Below are 16,020 nucleotides of genomic sequence, written 5' to 3' on the forward strand. Positions count from 1 at the left end.
ACCAACTATCCTTCCTCTAACAAAATCTGACAATTCGAGAGAACCTTAAGTTCTAGGCATGTTGTAACACAAGATAATTAATGTGCGGACCATTTCATTTATATAGTGCTCTTTGAACACAAATTAGTTAGCATAAATCAGTTAAATGACGAAAAATTAGGTGTCTATTTACTTGTGACTATTCAGTGTAGGTCGTGATTTTATTTACGTTTATAGTTTGCGTTAAATAATGTTAAAAATAATAATAGTAGATAAGTATTTTAATCATGATTTATTTCCATAGTTTGCGTTAAATAATGTTAAGAATAATAATATTAGATAAGTATTTTAATCATGATTTATTTCTGTTCTCAAAACAGTTTCAGTACTAATTCATGCGAGAGAAATCTTTACAAACTCATCTGATAATTTATTCCTAGCCTCATCTCACTTATGATTACTAAATGCTGATGGACTAACTGATAAAGTATCAGTGAACTAATTATATATTAAAACATGGAAAGTGTCTTTGACGAAAGATTCTTTAAATGCAAATAAAATTAACGGTTTGGTGAATTATAACAATTCAAATTTTACGACGACAAGTTAGCTCTTAATGCTTGAAGACTTGTAATGCCAACATTCAGGGTTCGATCCCCGTGACAGACACTGTAAAAATAGTCCATAGTACAGCTTTGAGCTAAATCAAATAAACATTCATTTGTATCCTGTGAGAACAAACACTGTAAACGAGTATCATATGTTTAGGCTAGTTTTATTGTTTTATTGATGAAGGAATGTTTATTGCCACAGCAACATCTCTAACAATATGTGATATTTTCCACATACATACACAGATATGTACTTGAATATGTACAATATATACATCCAATAAAGTCCGATGTTAAAGACCACTAAAAACTTATCACGTTGTTGGACATTTCACTTAGTCTTCGTTTATTTATTTCCCACTGGAGGCTAATAATTTGGCGGGTAAATTCGTCTGACAGCTAGAAAGTCAAACCTACTGAGATTCTAAGCTGATTGTGAAAGGAGTAGCTAGAACGCAAGACAATTTCGCTAAAACTTTGAGTTATTTCCATTTCAAATTATTTTTCATCAGATTCCTTAAGGGAAATTAACTAATTCTGAATCCTATACTTATACTACTCACAGTAACTCTTGTTTGTGAATATCTGTAAAAAATGAAATATCTATCATATTAAGATACCCAAAAAGCTACTTTAGGTACTGATATTTACTCTCAGCTGTCTTTTTGAAATATTGTTCGAGACCCTTATAATGTTTATTCTAGTCACATGGTTTAGTAATACAAAAATGATGTGTTGTTAAATGACAATTTAAAATCTTCCAGTTATATCTAAATATACAGAGAATTGACTACGTTATATTAGAATACTGATACATTTAGATCATAGACATACTGTAAAATTATATTTTATATTTGTTAGTGAAAGCTGTTTTGCTTACTCTTAGATTATTCTGGTTTCTAGGATTATTAGTATTATCTTAAATATGGTTCTCTCTATTCCCTGTATTCTCAAATTGTATACAATAAAATAATTTGTTTTGATTTTAGTAATATATATTGCCCTCTTCTGTCTAGCTTCTATAAAAAACTCTAGCCAACAGTTCGGGCTTGGTTCTAGTAATTGTACTTAACGATAACCTAGCAACGTTTCTTTTAATCTTCAATTAAAACCTCTCGGTATCACTGTATTTAATTGCAATCTATCCATATTGATTTTCATCTTCCACAGAACGTCCAAGTCACTAGTTCTGTCTTGGTTCTAGTCACTGTAATTAGCTGAAACCTATCCGTATTTCTTTTTATATTTTATCAAACGCTTTAGTCACCGGTTCTGGTTGGTTCTAGTCATCGTATTTAATTGTAACACATCCATATGTCTTCTTAGCTTCTATAGCAAACTAGTCATCAGTTTTGTCTTGATTTTCGTCACTGTACTTGAGTGCAACTTATCAATATTTATTTTTTGCTTCAATTACAAAAGCTCTATACACCAGTTCCGTTTTTTTTCTCTACGTGGTCACACTATCTATACTGTAATCTATCTTAATTTTCATTTTAGTTTCTACAAAAAGCCGTTTGTTCTGGCAAAACTTTAGTCACTGTAATTAGCCATAATAAGCTCTAATTATTAATTCTGGCTTGAATATATACACCTAACTGTGCTAAAAACTAAGAATGTTTCTGGTTAGTACCTAGCCAAGCAACTAGTAACTACAATTCACGTTAAGTTATAAGGGATAGAGTTAATTTTAGAAAATTCATTGCATCATTCATAAGACTTTTAGAAAATTCATTGCATCATTCATAAGACCTACTTAATCTCAAACTTCATTCATGTCTTTTGCTCATTAAATATTCTAAGCCTGTGAAAGGGATCTCTTCGTACATGAAGAAAATCACAGACTTTCACACCAGGCTTAAAATATCACACTGTTTTAATGTGAGTCTCCTCTAAAGTAACACTACAAAATACATATTTCAACTTAAGACAGTCGAATAATTGTCACTCATGTCAGTTATACGTTAAGTTTTATAGAAGCTCTAAAAGAACAAGAATTTCAACATATTGCTCGATTTGATGTCTTCTTGGAAAGTAATTCGATAAATCACTATACATTGCGATGGAACGCTATTGACTTTAAATATTTTCTTACAGGAGAAAGAAATGGGTTTTAAATACACCAATGAGCATGAGGAATAGGTTTTAAATACACCAATGAGCATGAGGACTCTTATCAACAGGAACTATATAAATTTCATACTTCAATATATCTGCATTTCATTCTGAATGAAAAACTTATAGTTTTTGTCTTGGAGTTGTGTTGGCTTTAATCGAATGTATTCATTGGACGGTTCTAAAAATCTAACATCGTCCCCATGAGCAGTAAGACACAAAATTGTATAGTTTGTATAGTTTTAACAAGAGCTTTCAACTCATATTGTTCCAAAAAATTACAAGTTTCAATTTATTCTGCCAAATAATATCTAAATATTTACACGTAATGACAGGAAGTTTAGAAAATTCACCAATTAATATATTGTATAATAAAATCATATATCAGTGGTAGATTTATGGAAATTCTTCAGCTATTTAGCCACCCGACTGTCTGTAACAAATCACTTGGAACAGTCATTTATAAGATTTTGCATAATTCCAAAAGGTATTTTACAAAACTATTTGCCCAACTCCAATTATTTTATCAGATTTTTAAAAATGACAAACTTCCGTCTAATTAAACACTGTCACGTCCTGTTGTTTTACTGGATTTATTAAAGTATCAAACGCACGTTTACATCCACATACCTTTACCAAACATAAACGATTATGGCCACGCCTGTTTCTTTTTCTTTTTATTCCCTTTAACACATTATAATTCCGACTTAATAATGCACGTAACAAAATTACAGCGTTTTATCACATGTTGTGTAAAATGCTAAGACTAAAATGATCATAAGAATCGGTGTCGGTTTTCAATATTTTTGAAATGCTCTGAATTTTCCCTTTTCGACCTTTCAAACATAAATTAAGATATGCATTTATATGCTAGTATACAGGTACGAAAGTCAAAAGGTTAAAATGATCTTTTGGTTCTATATTTTAGTGCAAATGCTACATAATAGGCTATCTACGATATGATCAGGGGGGGAGAATCGAACCTCATATTTTACCGTAAAATTTACGTATTTGGCAAATCATGTTTGTCCATCCCCCACAGGAGGTCAGTAGTAGATTTACGAAAATTTAGCCACCTGACTGTCGTAACAAATCCCTTGTGGACCTTTAACTCTAGGTAAAGAATGCTTTTTTTTTACTGCTTGTCATTGAGAAATTATAAAATTAATAGTAAACAATTATTCTCGTTAAACTAATAAATGCATAACAATAGGTTTCTAAATTTTGACTTTTTTTACCACTAAAAGACAATCAACATTAGTAATATCCAACTGGCGTCTAAAAAATTGATCAAAGAAACAACAAGTTTAATCTTACCTATCTGAAACGCTTCCCAATAGTTCATCATTTTATTCTCTACGAAAGCCATATTGATTTCTTTGTAAAGTCCATAACACCACGTATTGCTAACGTGCTATATCAGTATGAAGAGTTGATTTTTTTGTAGCAGAATCTAATAAACCTTCTAACTGGAAGTACTGGAAAGCTTATATTTGCTGAAGTGAAAAGCGCACGCATATATATAGTTTTATCTAAAGTTCATGATTTATGAAGGTAAGGGCGGTTGACAGCGTGAATTCAACAGGGTATTGAGTTTTCTTAAACGTTAGAAAAAATGCTTTTGAACTGTCAAATCTTATGTTTGAATAAACGTATTGAGTAGATTCACTGGAATTAAAAAAAAAAACTCAAGCACTCAAGAATATGCATGAATCTAAAGTAAGTGTAATTATACTTCAGCATTCCAATAGAACATCTAAAAACCAAGAAGGCTTACGAAGGTAGAATCAAACTTAATTAAATTTCAGCTTAAAACAAGGTTTTCAGGTATTAGCTCGACCATTTCATGGATTACGTACATTGTCGGTAGTTTAAGTCTAAGATCCTTAGATCAAAAATTCAATTTGGCGTACAAATTAAAGTATTTTAAAGTGAATAAAATTTCTAAGGTGTTTTTTTTAAGCATCATGTTATCTTATTATCAGTTTCAGCAAACTATAAAATTTTGGAGATATAGAAACTTAAAAGCTTTTTTTTAGAACAGATGATTTATGGTACAGAGATATCTTATTTATTTGTCGTTTATACAGTTGTGTTCAGTTGCAAGTATTTGTATTTAGTTAATGATTATATTCCAATTTTTAAACACACTTGAGACAACTAAATGAAATTCGTAAATTTGCCTAAACGTGCAGGACAGGTTGACATAACTGTTGAAGCACCGGGCTGTGAATTGTGCGTTCTAAGGTTCGATGAGCACACTCCGTACTTTCAGTTTTAAAAAGCATCATATAATTATGACAGTCAGTCTCGTTGTTGTTATAAGTAGTCGTTATGGCGGCAGGTGTCGTTGGTTGTCTTCCTTCTAAATAGCAGTTACAAATTAAGGATAGCTATGCCTGAACGTTGGTTCTATGACCTGGCCGTTTAATCCACGTGTCGTATAAGGTGCCGTTCAGGTTAAAAATACAAAATACCTAAACATCCACTTGTGCACCACTGCCTCAGACATCTAACACACGCGTGTGGTTTACGTTATAAGTTCGACTTTCAGTAACTTGTACACACTTTGTTTGTTTGAATTTATGCACAAAGCTACACAATGGGCTATCTGTGCTCTGCCCACCACTGGTATCGAAACCCGGTTTCTAGCGTTGTAAGTCCGCTGACATACCGCTGAGCCACTGAGGGGCAACACACTTTGTATTACTTAATTCAAACACTTTCTGCCTAAAAAGCATTAATTAATTCAAACGTTTTACCCAATATTTTTCTTAAACAACCTATATATTTTTTGAACTAAATCATAAATATATTTACATACCTTTCATGTAATGAATAACACTAATAAAAACCGAGGAGCGTATAGTCATAAACAAGGAACCTTTTAGCTTGATGTTTAGCATGGCACTTTGTGACGGCCCGGCATGGCCAGGCGGATAAGACGCTCGACTCGCAATCTGAGGGTCGCAGGTTCGAATCCCCTTTCAGCCGTGGGGGCGTTATAATGTGACCTGCAATCCCACTATTCGTTGGTAAAAGAGTAGCCCAATAGTCGGCGGTGGGTGGTGATGACTAGCTGCTTTCCCTCTAGTCTTAACACTGCTAAATTAGGGACGACTAGTGCAGATAGCCCTCGTGTAGCTTTGCGCGAAATTCAAAACAAACAAACACTTTGTGACCATTCTTAAAGCTACGGAAGTAACTGGGTAAGTAATGGTTGTAAATTCGAGGTACGTTTAATTATTTCAGTCCAAAAGCAAGTTTATATAAAACATAACTTTAATGTACACTGTGTATTATTACATCAATTTAACATTTTAAGTGGGATCCTTTCACGGGTCCCGATTTTCTAACATAAGTTTAATGTGGTTGGAAGATCCCGTTTTCACTTTTAGTTCTGTTTTGGAATTCGTACGGGAAATGTATTTCGATTCTACTCCTTATGTGATGTTGTATTACAGAAATTCAAACATGATTTGAACCAACACTACCACGTTAGCCTATAAAATAAACGATATGAAGTTGATACTCATTTAACGGATTTATCCTCTCAAGAACCACATTTGTTAGGCCTGAAAATGTCTTCGTTACGAAACACGTTTGTTGTGACAAAACTTGTCTTGAAACTTAATATGCATCTAATTATCTGGAATCCTACATTGTTTCTACGAGAGGGTTTCTAATAGACCATGTGAATAAACATTTAATAATAATAATAATACTCAAGCCATCAGTTCCTCGTGTAAAGGCTTATACAAATAATTAAGTTCTTGGTTTAATACAAATATAGCAATTAATTAAGAAGTATTTGCAATGTACAATTTAAACTCACCAATATAACGAACACCTCCATCACGTCTTATGATGAATTTCCGGCCATCGGTATTTTCTACTGTGTTTTCATCATAATACATTCCTCTGGAGTCGGCGACACTTCTGGACCGTCCGGCTGCGCGCCATCTAGCGGGGAGGGTTGAACCTTGTTCAGAGCCTGATTTCTTCTGAGTATCACGTTGAGCACGTCTTAAAGTGTCACGTGTTATTCTTCCACTAGCCACTTCGTTTGAACGACTTGTTAATAATCCATTTCTATCACCATCAATATCTCCACTTCGATGGTTAGAATTTTTTAGATTACTCAATCTTTTTAACTCAGCTGAATCTATTGAACGGCTCGGCTGAATTACTTGATTAGATGTGTGTTTTCCTTTATGTTCCTCTTGAGATGCAGATTTTTTCACACCTTTTTCGACACCAGCGGGTGGCGATTGGTCTTGTTCTTGTGACTGAGCAATCTTTTTATTCTCATCAGATCGAGCTCCAGAAGGCATACTAGTGCTTCGGTGCATGGTGAACCTTTTGATGCTAAAAGGCATATTTTACGGACTTTGTGCAGTTTTTCAAGCACTCGCAGTTGCTCAGCTCTGTAAAAAATAGATAAATCGTGTAACGTATTTCAATGATATAATTTCATAATATATATATATCAATTCGTAATTTTCTTTTCAAGATATCACATTTTAGTTTCAGAAAGTAGAAAATATTTACAATGACAATACTGAAATATGCTATGCTTTTATTTTTAACTCCTTTACATTCCATATTTCTTGTGTAGACATATTCTTAAATATTTACAATGACAATACTGAAATATGCTATGGTTTTATTTTTAACTCCTTTACATTACATATTTCTTGTGTAGACATATTCTTAAATATTTAGGTGTTGGTTAAAGGTTCTCCTTGCTTGTAAAGCAAAACCTGGCCAGCTATGACGTAGACTTTGAGATTCAAGAAAATTAAGGAAGAGCATATAAACATGTCTTGTTTGCTAACATACAAGAACGATTGTCTGTTCATATACCTTAACTATTGCATTCAAAATGTCGGGTACAACTTACCTTACAGGCTGTTACTAATACCGCTAAGTTTATGTTACAGTATGAAAATTTCTATTCCCTCTAAAACAAGTATTTTCTCAACACAAACACATCAAAAAAGCGATCAAACTTTGATTGCACTACGTGTGTAACAAGCTTACTGTTTCCAAGACTTTTTCTCGTCGAACCTCAGTTTAACGGCAGCATGAAACTGGAGAAACAAAACCTCTGTTGGAATTGGCTTGATTTAAAAGTTGTAAGCTAACATAGCTGCATCTATGAATTTTTCTAATTCCTTAAGTCGGATATTCATTAAAAAGCTGAACACGTAAATATAAGCTGGATATGAAAGACATCTCTGTAAACAACAATGTTCCTTTTATAAAAAAGAAAATCAAATAATGAGAGCAACCCGAATAAAAATATCACAAAATCTAATAGTTAGGGTACAGTCGATTATAGATACCTCTGAATGCTATAAAGTAACTCCATGATTTATTCGGAAAAAATGTAATCGAAATAAATAGGATGTTACAAAACCTTATCCCAGCACAAGCTTATTTGTTTGTTGTTAAGCATAAAGGTACATAATGGGCTATCTGTGCTGTGCACACTACGAGTTTCGTTATAAGTCTTCAAACTTACCGCTAAACCATGGGACCCCAACATAAATGCTATAAAGTAACTCCATGATTTATTCGGAAAAAATGTAATCGAAATAAATAGGATGTTACAAAACCTTATCCCAGCACAAGCTTATTTGTTTGTTGTTAAGCATAAAGGTACATAATGGGCTATCTGTGCTGTGCACACTACGAGTTTCGTTATAAGTCTTCAAACTTACCGCTGAACCATTTGGGGATCCCAACATAAATATTTAACATACTAAAACAGGCAAGTAAGCTAAATGACTAGATCATTATGAAAATCATACATAGAAAGAGATACACAAAATAATAGAATATCATTCTATAAAATTCAACTCGGTTTTGTGCAATTAATTAATTTTATCTTCATTTTATATTCACTATTTATGTTTGGAACAATTTAAATTAAATATCATTTACTCTTCTTTATTTTTTTTCTAACTTCTTCAAATTTACTTTTCCATAAATTTTACTGTGGTAGATAGCATAGGGAGCAGACTCCCTATTATGGAAACATAGTTATATTTTATGTTTATGCATACAATGAAAATACAAACACAAACTTCAGTAATTTGTACATAATACGTTAATAAATTACACATTAAATGTGGGTGCCTTGTTTATATATCAGATGGTTCACAAGGTTGCTTACTTTCCATACAGTATAAAATAACACTAAATTATTTTAAGTTAAATCTCAATATACGTAAGAATAATCATCATTCATCAACTAAAACGTGTAATAGAAGGATTTTGAAGTTCGTGCTAATTATAGTAAATCACCACACATTCACTTATAAGAATAAAAAACTAGCCAGCTCAAAATAATCCATAGAAACCCTTAATATACCATGTGGTTGCTTCTCCAACAAGCTAAAGAATAACGAAAACGTATTTATCCAACTTTGTCTATTCATAACACAAAACTCACCTGTGCACTTTGCAACCTTTGATCGACCATGTGTATAAAAACATGTGAAATGAACAGAACTGAAATATTCCGTAGACGTAACGTTATACAAGTGAATATAGATTACGAAATTAAGCTTTGAAAGTCACATTACTTAACTAGACAAAAATGTAAATAATGGCACAATTGAACCAACTGACAGTAACAGTTTTTATGATGAATATTATTAAATACCACAACTTTATATATTCTCCAAGACACGAAGCTACCATAACAAGTAGATTTTATTTGGACATCATCTGGCAAGGGATTCATCTTCCATGACGTTTGACAAATAACCATATGTTTCAGATGCGACGTTAGCCACACACACACACTTAGCTTAAGGGATAAAACCAAATGTTTTCCGGCAGGATCCATCCTCCCTCTTAAAAACCTCTTGACATTTGGAGACTTCACCTTTCGGGAAATGGTGTAATGTAAGATAGACATATTTGAAGTATATTGCAGCTCGTAACTGGCTGGTTGTCTTTTGTGATGTTGACATTATCAGATTCAGTCTGCCAATAATGTAGGTAGACTTGTTTATTTCTATCTGCAATCTGTCTCTCGGAGGGAATAGGCTTTTACAGTTGTGACTAATTTCATGATAAGAGTAGTTTTGAATCTGGTTCAGATTGTTTCATTTGTTTCCTTTCTGATTATGAATTTGTTAATGATTCAAAGTCCTAAAGCTCATATGAATGCTTTATTAAATCAAATAAGTTTAACTGTATATATGCTTTGTAGATGATAACAATAACAACCACCAAAAAATTAATATTCTCGTACGAATAACATTAGATAAGTCAAAATAAGGGATACGTTTGAGATTAGCCAGAATAAGCAGTGATAATCTGAATCCAGAGAAAATTAGTATCTGTCGAGTAACCTCAATACTGATTCCGCTACCTGACAGTCAAGATCAAGGAATTTAAGATCTCCACAGCTCCACTGGTACTTTAAACAAGTGGTAAAATTTATTAATCTATTTATCAAAAGAGAGTGAGGCAGTCAATAAAAAAGTTAAAGAAATGAAATTAAGCCTGAACAACCTAGAAATAAATCATTAGAAAAGAGCCAACGTTAGCTAAACTTTTATTACTTTCTTCGAGTAAAAACATAGCATGCTTAAAAAAAAAAAACTTCAATTCAGAGCCGCGCATCAAATATCACTCAGAAATAGACTAAAAACAGCCCTAAATCATTCCTGTTGACAGATTATAACTCAAACGTTTTAGATCTGCACCACTCTTGAACAGGCGAAACTGAAGCTTGGTGGGAAAAAAAATCCCTAGGAAATTACGCCGAAAGCAACTTAAAAATTGAAAGGTTGGTTTATCTATTACAGCATTTTTACAAAATGTATTGTTTAACGATGAAAATGTTCATATTACTTTTATTTCATTCTATAGATCCTCTTCTGATAAACGACAGACATTGAACATACGTAAACCATCAACAATATTTAATCATCATACTTGCAGGAAATAAGAGAACATGTTTGAACATGTTAGAACAAAACACGGTATGTGTTGAAAATATTGTTTTTTGATGTCATGTTGGAAGATTCCACATCGACCATTATATACTTTGACGAAAGGACAGATAAACACTAGAAAATAACCAAACCCACAATACACGAAGCAAAAAATTAAACCAAACAACGAAAGCGTGAAATTTATAACTGAAGTCCATTTTCATAAATTTATATAAATATCACAAAAGCCAATTTTCTTAGAAAAGAGTCAGTATTATGGTCAAAATTCTAAGACATGAAATAATTTCATCACCTTCGATACATAATAATAATAAAGCAGCAAACCAATTTAGTTTTCTAAATTAGTTCCGAATTACAAGTTATCAAATCATAATTTTTGGCTATTAAAAATGTATGGAGGATGGCAGCCTAGCGTACAGACATATTTCGAAATCCAGAATTCAGTTTCTATACAGGCAAAATCAGGCAAAGAACGACACACTACTCAAAATCGCATGCTAAAATTAACAAAAGTGGTTATTCATGACCAGTTAGTAGTCACGAAAACATTATACATTTTAAAGTATAACTGAAGTACGTGAAGTCGATTTTGAGTAAATTAACCAAAGAAATAAAAAAAAATCCAAGTTCTCCATAATTATGGCTTTTATAACAACAGACCTTTAAAGGCCTCTAATTTTTATTTGATACTTGAAATATTTTAGATAAGTCATATACTTAGTATGCGACTCATGCTGTTGCCTATAGATAGATAAGTTGGTAAATAGTGCAAAAACTGTAAAAACACGATTTAAGGCTTATCCCCTACATGAAACTAAGACGCTTCTTGGATATAGCCAAACACTCAAACACTGCGCAAGCATGAAACAGGATTATCAATCTGATGATAGCAGAAACTGAGAAACCTGATGGTTAAAGCTGTTATTCCACGTATTTAAGTTTCGTACAATACTACAAGAGTTATGTGCAGAAAACTCTATTTCTGACTTTGTTAAAATAAATTCCCGACTGTCGGATAATAAATCCGTCAGCAAGCTGGTCGACTGACTGAAGGAAGCATTCGCCTGTAAACATTCAATGTTTTTGTTTTGCCAAGCACAATTATATACTCAGATAACAGAGCTATTGGAGACTAATATTTTGTTTGTACTTCTTTCAGGTCAATATTAACTGTATAGTGCCACTTAAAATACAGTTTTTACCTTGTATCATGACTCTCAAAGTACAGTTCTGGTTTACTTTCTATGGTGACAGTCATTCAGGTTCACTTTGTTCATCTAGTATACTAATAATCAAAGCCTCACTGTAACTTTAGACAATGATGTGTTCTTATAGTCAATATTAGGTTGTCATGATAGTGGATTTGAATATCTTAAAGATCGATAAAATTTGTCTTTATAAAGGTTTTTAGATTATTTTAATAATGGATTTCACGTGTCATGATAATGGATTCGAGTAAATATTAATACAAATTCACGCACACACATTTATGCTAGTGGCTCATACGCTGTCTTGATAGCGTATGTTGACATGCTCTGAAAGAAAAACAAACTGGGATTTCTCTTGTTTGGAAAGTTGTCAAAGAATTCAAAGTTTTGTTTGTTTCAGAATTTATGCAAAAAGTTACGCAAAGGCTATCTGTGCATAGCTGTCCCTAATTCTTAACTGTTAGACTAGAGGGAAGGCAACTAGTCAACAGCACCCGCAGCCAACTCTCGGGCTACTCTTGTCTGATGGGATTTGAAAATCACACTTATAGTTTAACTGCGGATCAAAAGTGCGGAGAGCGTTATTGTGGCAACGCACTGCGAATCATAAACCCCCGAATTCCCAGTCCGAGCCTATAAACAGTCCTAACTGGGTGGTAATTGATGTTTTCAACATACATTGTATCGGAAACACCAGAAAAAATTAAATGGGCGGAAATGCGGATAGTGTATATTGTGCTTGTGTGACAAATACAATAAAGATATATGTCTTTTCCTCACAACGTCATTCATTTAGATCGAAACATAAAATTACATGTCTACAGACAAGTAGTGCCCAGATATAAAAATTCGTTTATTAATTGTGTGGCGTGTTTTTCGTTCCAGATTGCTTCTTCGCCAAATATAGATTTTTTTTTCTCATTAACAACTGTATTCCAGATTATTCTTCCACCTCTCGGTGGCTAAGCGGGAAGTATGATGGCTTATAAAACTAAAATTGGATTTCGATACTCGTGGTGGGCAGAGCATAAATAGCTCACTAAATAAACTTGCGCTTAAGAACAAAACAAATAAACTTATTCTATATATTTTTAGGGTTACCCTAAGATACAGTGACATCTGTACGTATAAGCAACAACACTTATGCCTTTCAGTTCGTGCCAGTTCCAAAGCAAGAAGGAGTATATTTTTTCAAAAAGTTGTAATCTATTTGTTGTAAAGTTGCCTCCCAGTGGCACAGCGGTATGTCTGCGGACTTACAACGCTAGAATCCGGGTTTCGATACCCGTGGTGGGCAGAGCACAGATAGCCCATTGTGTAGCTTTGTTGTAAAGTAACTAATCCCTAGTGGTGTCCATGAAGTTAAGCTAATTGTATATTATTCTCTCACAAAGTTTTTATGTATGAATTATAATACAACAAATACTTTATCTGTGAAGCCGAATTGCATTATATTATATATGAAAATATTCTTGCAACTTGCAGTTTTTAATGGAATATTGAATGTAGGGTTTCACTGTCCTTAAGCTTTATCAGACTATCAGAAACAGTATAACTTTTTCATATGTCACTTATTACAGCTACTTTTAATTGTCAGTTCACTACTGGTCAAAACCTTTAAAAATAAGCTGTAAACATATGAATACTTTTATCAGGTAATTGTTTTGTTCTAGTTTTTATTTTAAGAATAGGGAATATTGTTCAAAATACTGGCGTCTAAGACAAACGTAACTTACATGACGTCATGGAAGTAATACAGTCTGTTGTAAAATCATTGGCTAACGAATTACCATTTCTTTATGTTCTTTTACTTCCTTTGTTCTTAGAGTGCATCCTATTGGGAAATTACTTTCCAATCTACCTTATTAAAGATGTATGTGTGTGAGAGAAAGTTTATAAATATATTTTGTTTCCTTGTTCTGAAATACAAATATATTACATGTATTAGAAAAAATCCGTTTATATAAGAAAACCATTAGATGAGTGAATTACGGTATAAATTATACTGGTTCCTTGGAAAAGGTATTTCTTTACAGCGAACTGCGTTTCATCAACTCGTTGAAATAAGAGAATAAACGAATGACTTGCAAAACTTTAAGCAGCTAGGAGTTAAGTTCAACATCACGATCACTCGAATACGCGGTTGATAATATACTATAATTTTAAGGCACAAATATTTTTGGATTCCATCACAACTCTCTCATTTTAAACGCTTAATTTTGAAGAGCATGATGAATTTAACTGGAAAAATAAAACTGTTGCAAGGTCATCATTAGAATGTATTTGGATCTAAGAATATTTCATGATGTACTTATGTTGACTTCCATTTTCCTTTTCTCTTTTGTATTTTTAGACCATCACAAAAATGTTAAAAAGGTAAGAAAATGTTAGACTGAGAAATATACAAAGTTTTCATAAAATTACTTTGAATTTATAAGGACTAATTAAGATTACTCGTTATTAAAGAAGCAAAAAATGTATGAAGGTAACGTCCTTTATAAATTCTTTCTTTCATTATTAGATCCCTAATGGCCTCATTAGATGCAAATTGTATACTCTCCTTTGTGGAAGGTAGTAATTGACTCATTTAAATGATTAAGTATTTATATCTTTAAATTCATACCTAAAAAATCGATAGAAAAATGGAAATGTGCCCTATTTTAAGATGTTTTTATCATATTCTCGTGAAAAAATTCTAAGACAAAATAGACCACGGACAGTTTCCAGTTGCCGTACCAAAAGTTATTATAATCGAGCCAGCCAATTGTGGGTGATGCAAACCAAAAGTATATAAAAAGTGGAAATGTTCCCTATTTCAGGGAGCTTTTTTATCCCCATTCTTTAGCACAAATCCTAAAACAAAATAACTCGTGCATATTGTCCGACAGTTTCCAAAAATTACAGTAATCGAGCCTTGGGGGATGAATGCAGACACAATCACATATAATGAATTATCTCTCCGCCAGAGGGCCGAAGATCGACTGGAGGGGTCAGCTGTTTGAACCACTGTTAGCCAGTAGACACTAAAATGACGTCACATAATGGACGCTTAACGTTGCAATTTGTACTGTCGTGACGTCAGTAAAACGTGTGCATGCCATGAATTACGAGAAGAATTCAGCACTCTGTAGGCTACAACACAACATGACATACGTACTTGTAAAGGAAGATATAAAAATATTTCTTACTCTTGGTTTCATTTACTGTTGAAACAGAACATTTTCGGGGACATCTAGTTTTTATTGTAAGATAGATGATATTTTGGCATGGACCAAAAGTAATTGAAGATTTTTATTACAGGGTAATTTATAATAACGTTTTCTTATGTTTGTTTGTAATTAAGCACAAAGCTACACAATGGGCTATCTGTGATCTGCCCACCACGGGTATCGAAACCAGGATTCTAGCGTTGTAAGTCCGCAGACATACCGCTGTGCCACTGGGGGCCTTTTGTTTTTGATAAAAACTTGTGCTAAATAGAAAAATATTTCTTCTAAGCACAAAGTTGCACAGTGGGCTATCTGTGCTCTGCCTACCACGGATATCGAAACCAGGTTTCTAGCATTGTAAGTCCGCAGACATACCGCTGTGCCACTAGGGGGCTCTTATGTTTGAAAGATAAAATATTCATCATTAAATTTAATAAAAAATGTCTTAGAAATGCACAATATTTCACCAATATTCTGAAAGAAACTCCAAATGTGTGTTATTTCAGGCGGTAAACTTATAGTTAGTTATTTCTTTACAAATATGAGTCGTTTTTTTGGGGGGGGGGATCAGTAAGTTTCAGTTGGACATTTTGTACACACTATCGTGGAAGGCGCCTTTAGGGGATAAGGGGAGGTGCAATTTTATAAAAGCAACCACTCGACAACTTGTGAACCAAGTACGTCAATTAAACTGGAGCGCACTTTATAAGTCATACGACACCTTGTATATGACACTACCGTGCTCTTCATTCAGTGTGATTTGAATTCAGAAATAGCTAAATTGTTTTTTTGTTGTTGTTCGTCCTTCGAAGTTCGAAGAAGACTACGACATCATTTGGTCTATCTGTGGATACGGAGATGGCTCAGGAGTCAGCTTTCCATCCATTCGATATCGCAGGTGTATTCTGCTCGGACCATC

The 16,020-nt window shown here is 33.2% G+C and overlaps 1 protein-coding gene across 1 annotated transcript in view; it reads right to left on the reverse strand.

The window, feature by feature from the left end:
• The window catches only part of LOC106457642 (coiled-coil domain-containing protein CG32809-like), a 395,034-nt gene that overhangs the window by 270,645 nt on the left and 108,369 nt on the right, over positions 1-16,020 (reverse strand). Inside the window, exon 2 of the mRNA XM_022383642.1 lies at positions 6,541-7,132. Within this exon, the coding sequence (XP_022239350.1) occupies positions 6,541-7,084 (544 nt within the window). The 5' untranslated portion in view covers positions 7,085-7,132. The remainder of the gene's footprint in view (positions 1-6,540; positions 7,133-16,020) is intronic.

The sequence above is a fragment of the Limulus polyphemus genome, unplaced genomic scaffold (assembly GCF_000517525.1).
Source record: "Limulus polyphemus unplaced genomic scaffold, Limulus_polyphemus-2.1.2 Scaffold355, whole genome shotgun sequence".
In the NCBI taxonomy this organism is placed as follows: Eukaryota; Metazoa; Arthropoda; class Merostomata; order Xiphosura; family Limulidae; genus Limulus; species Limulus polyphemus.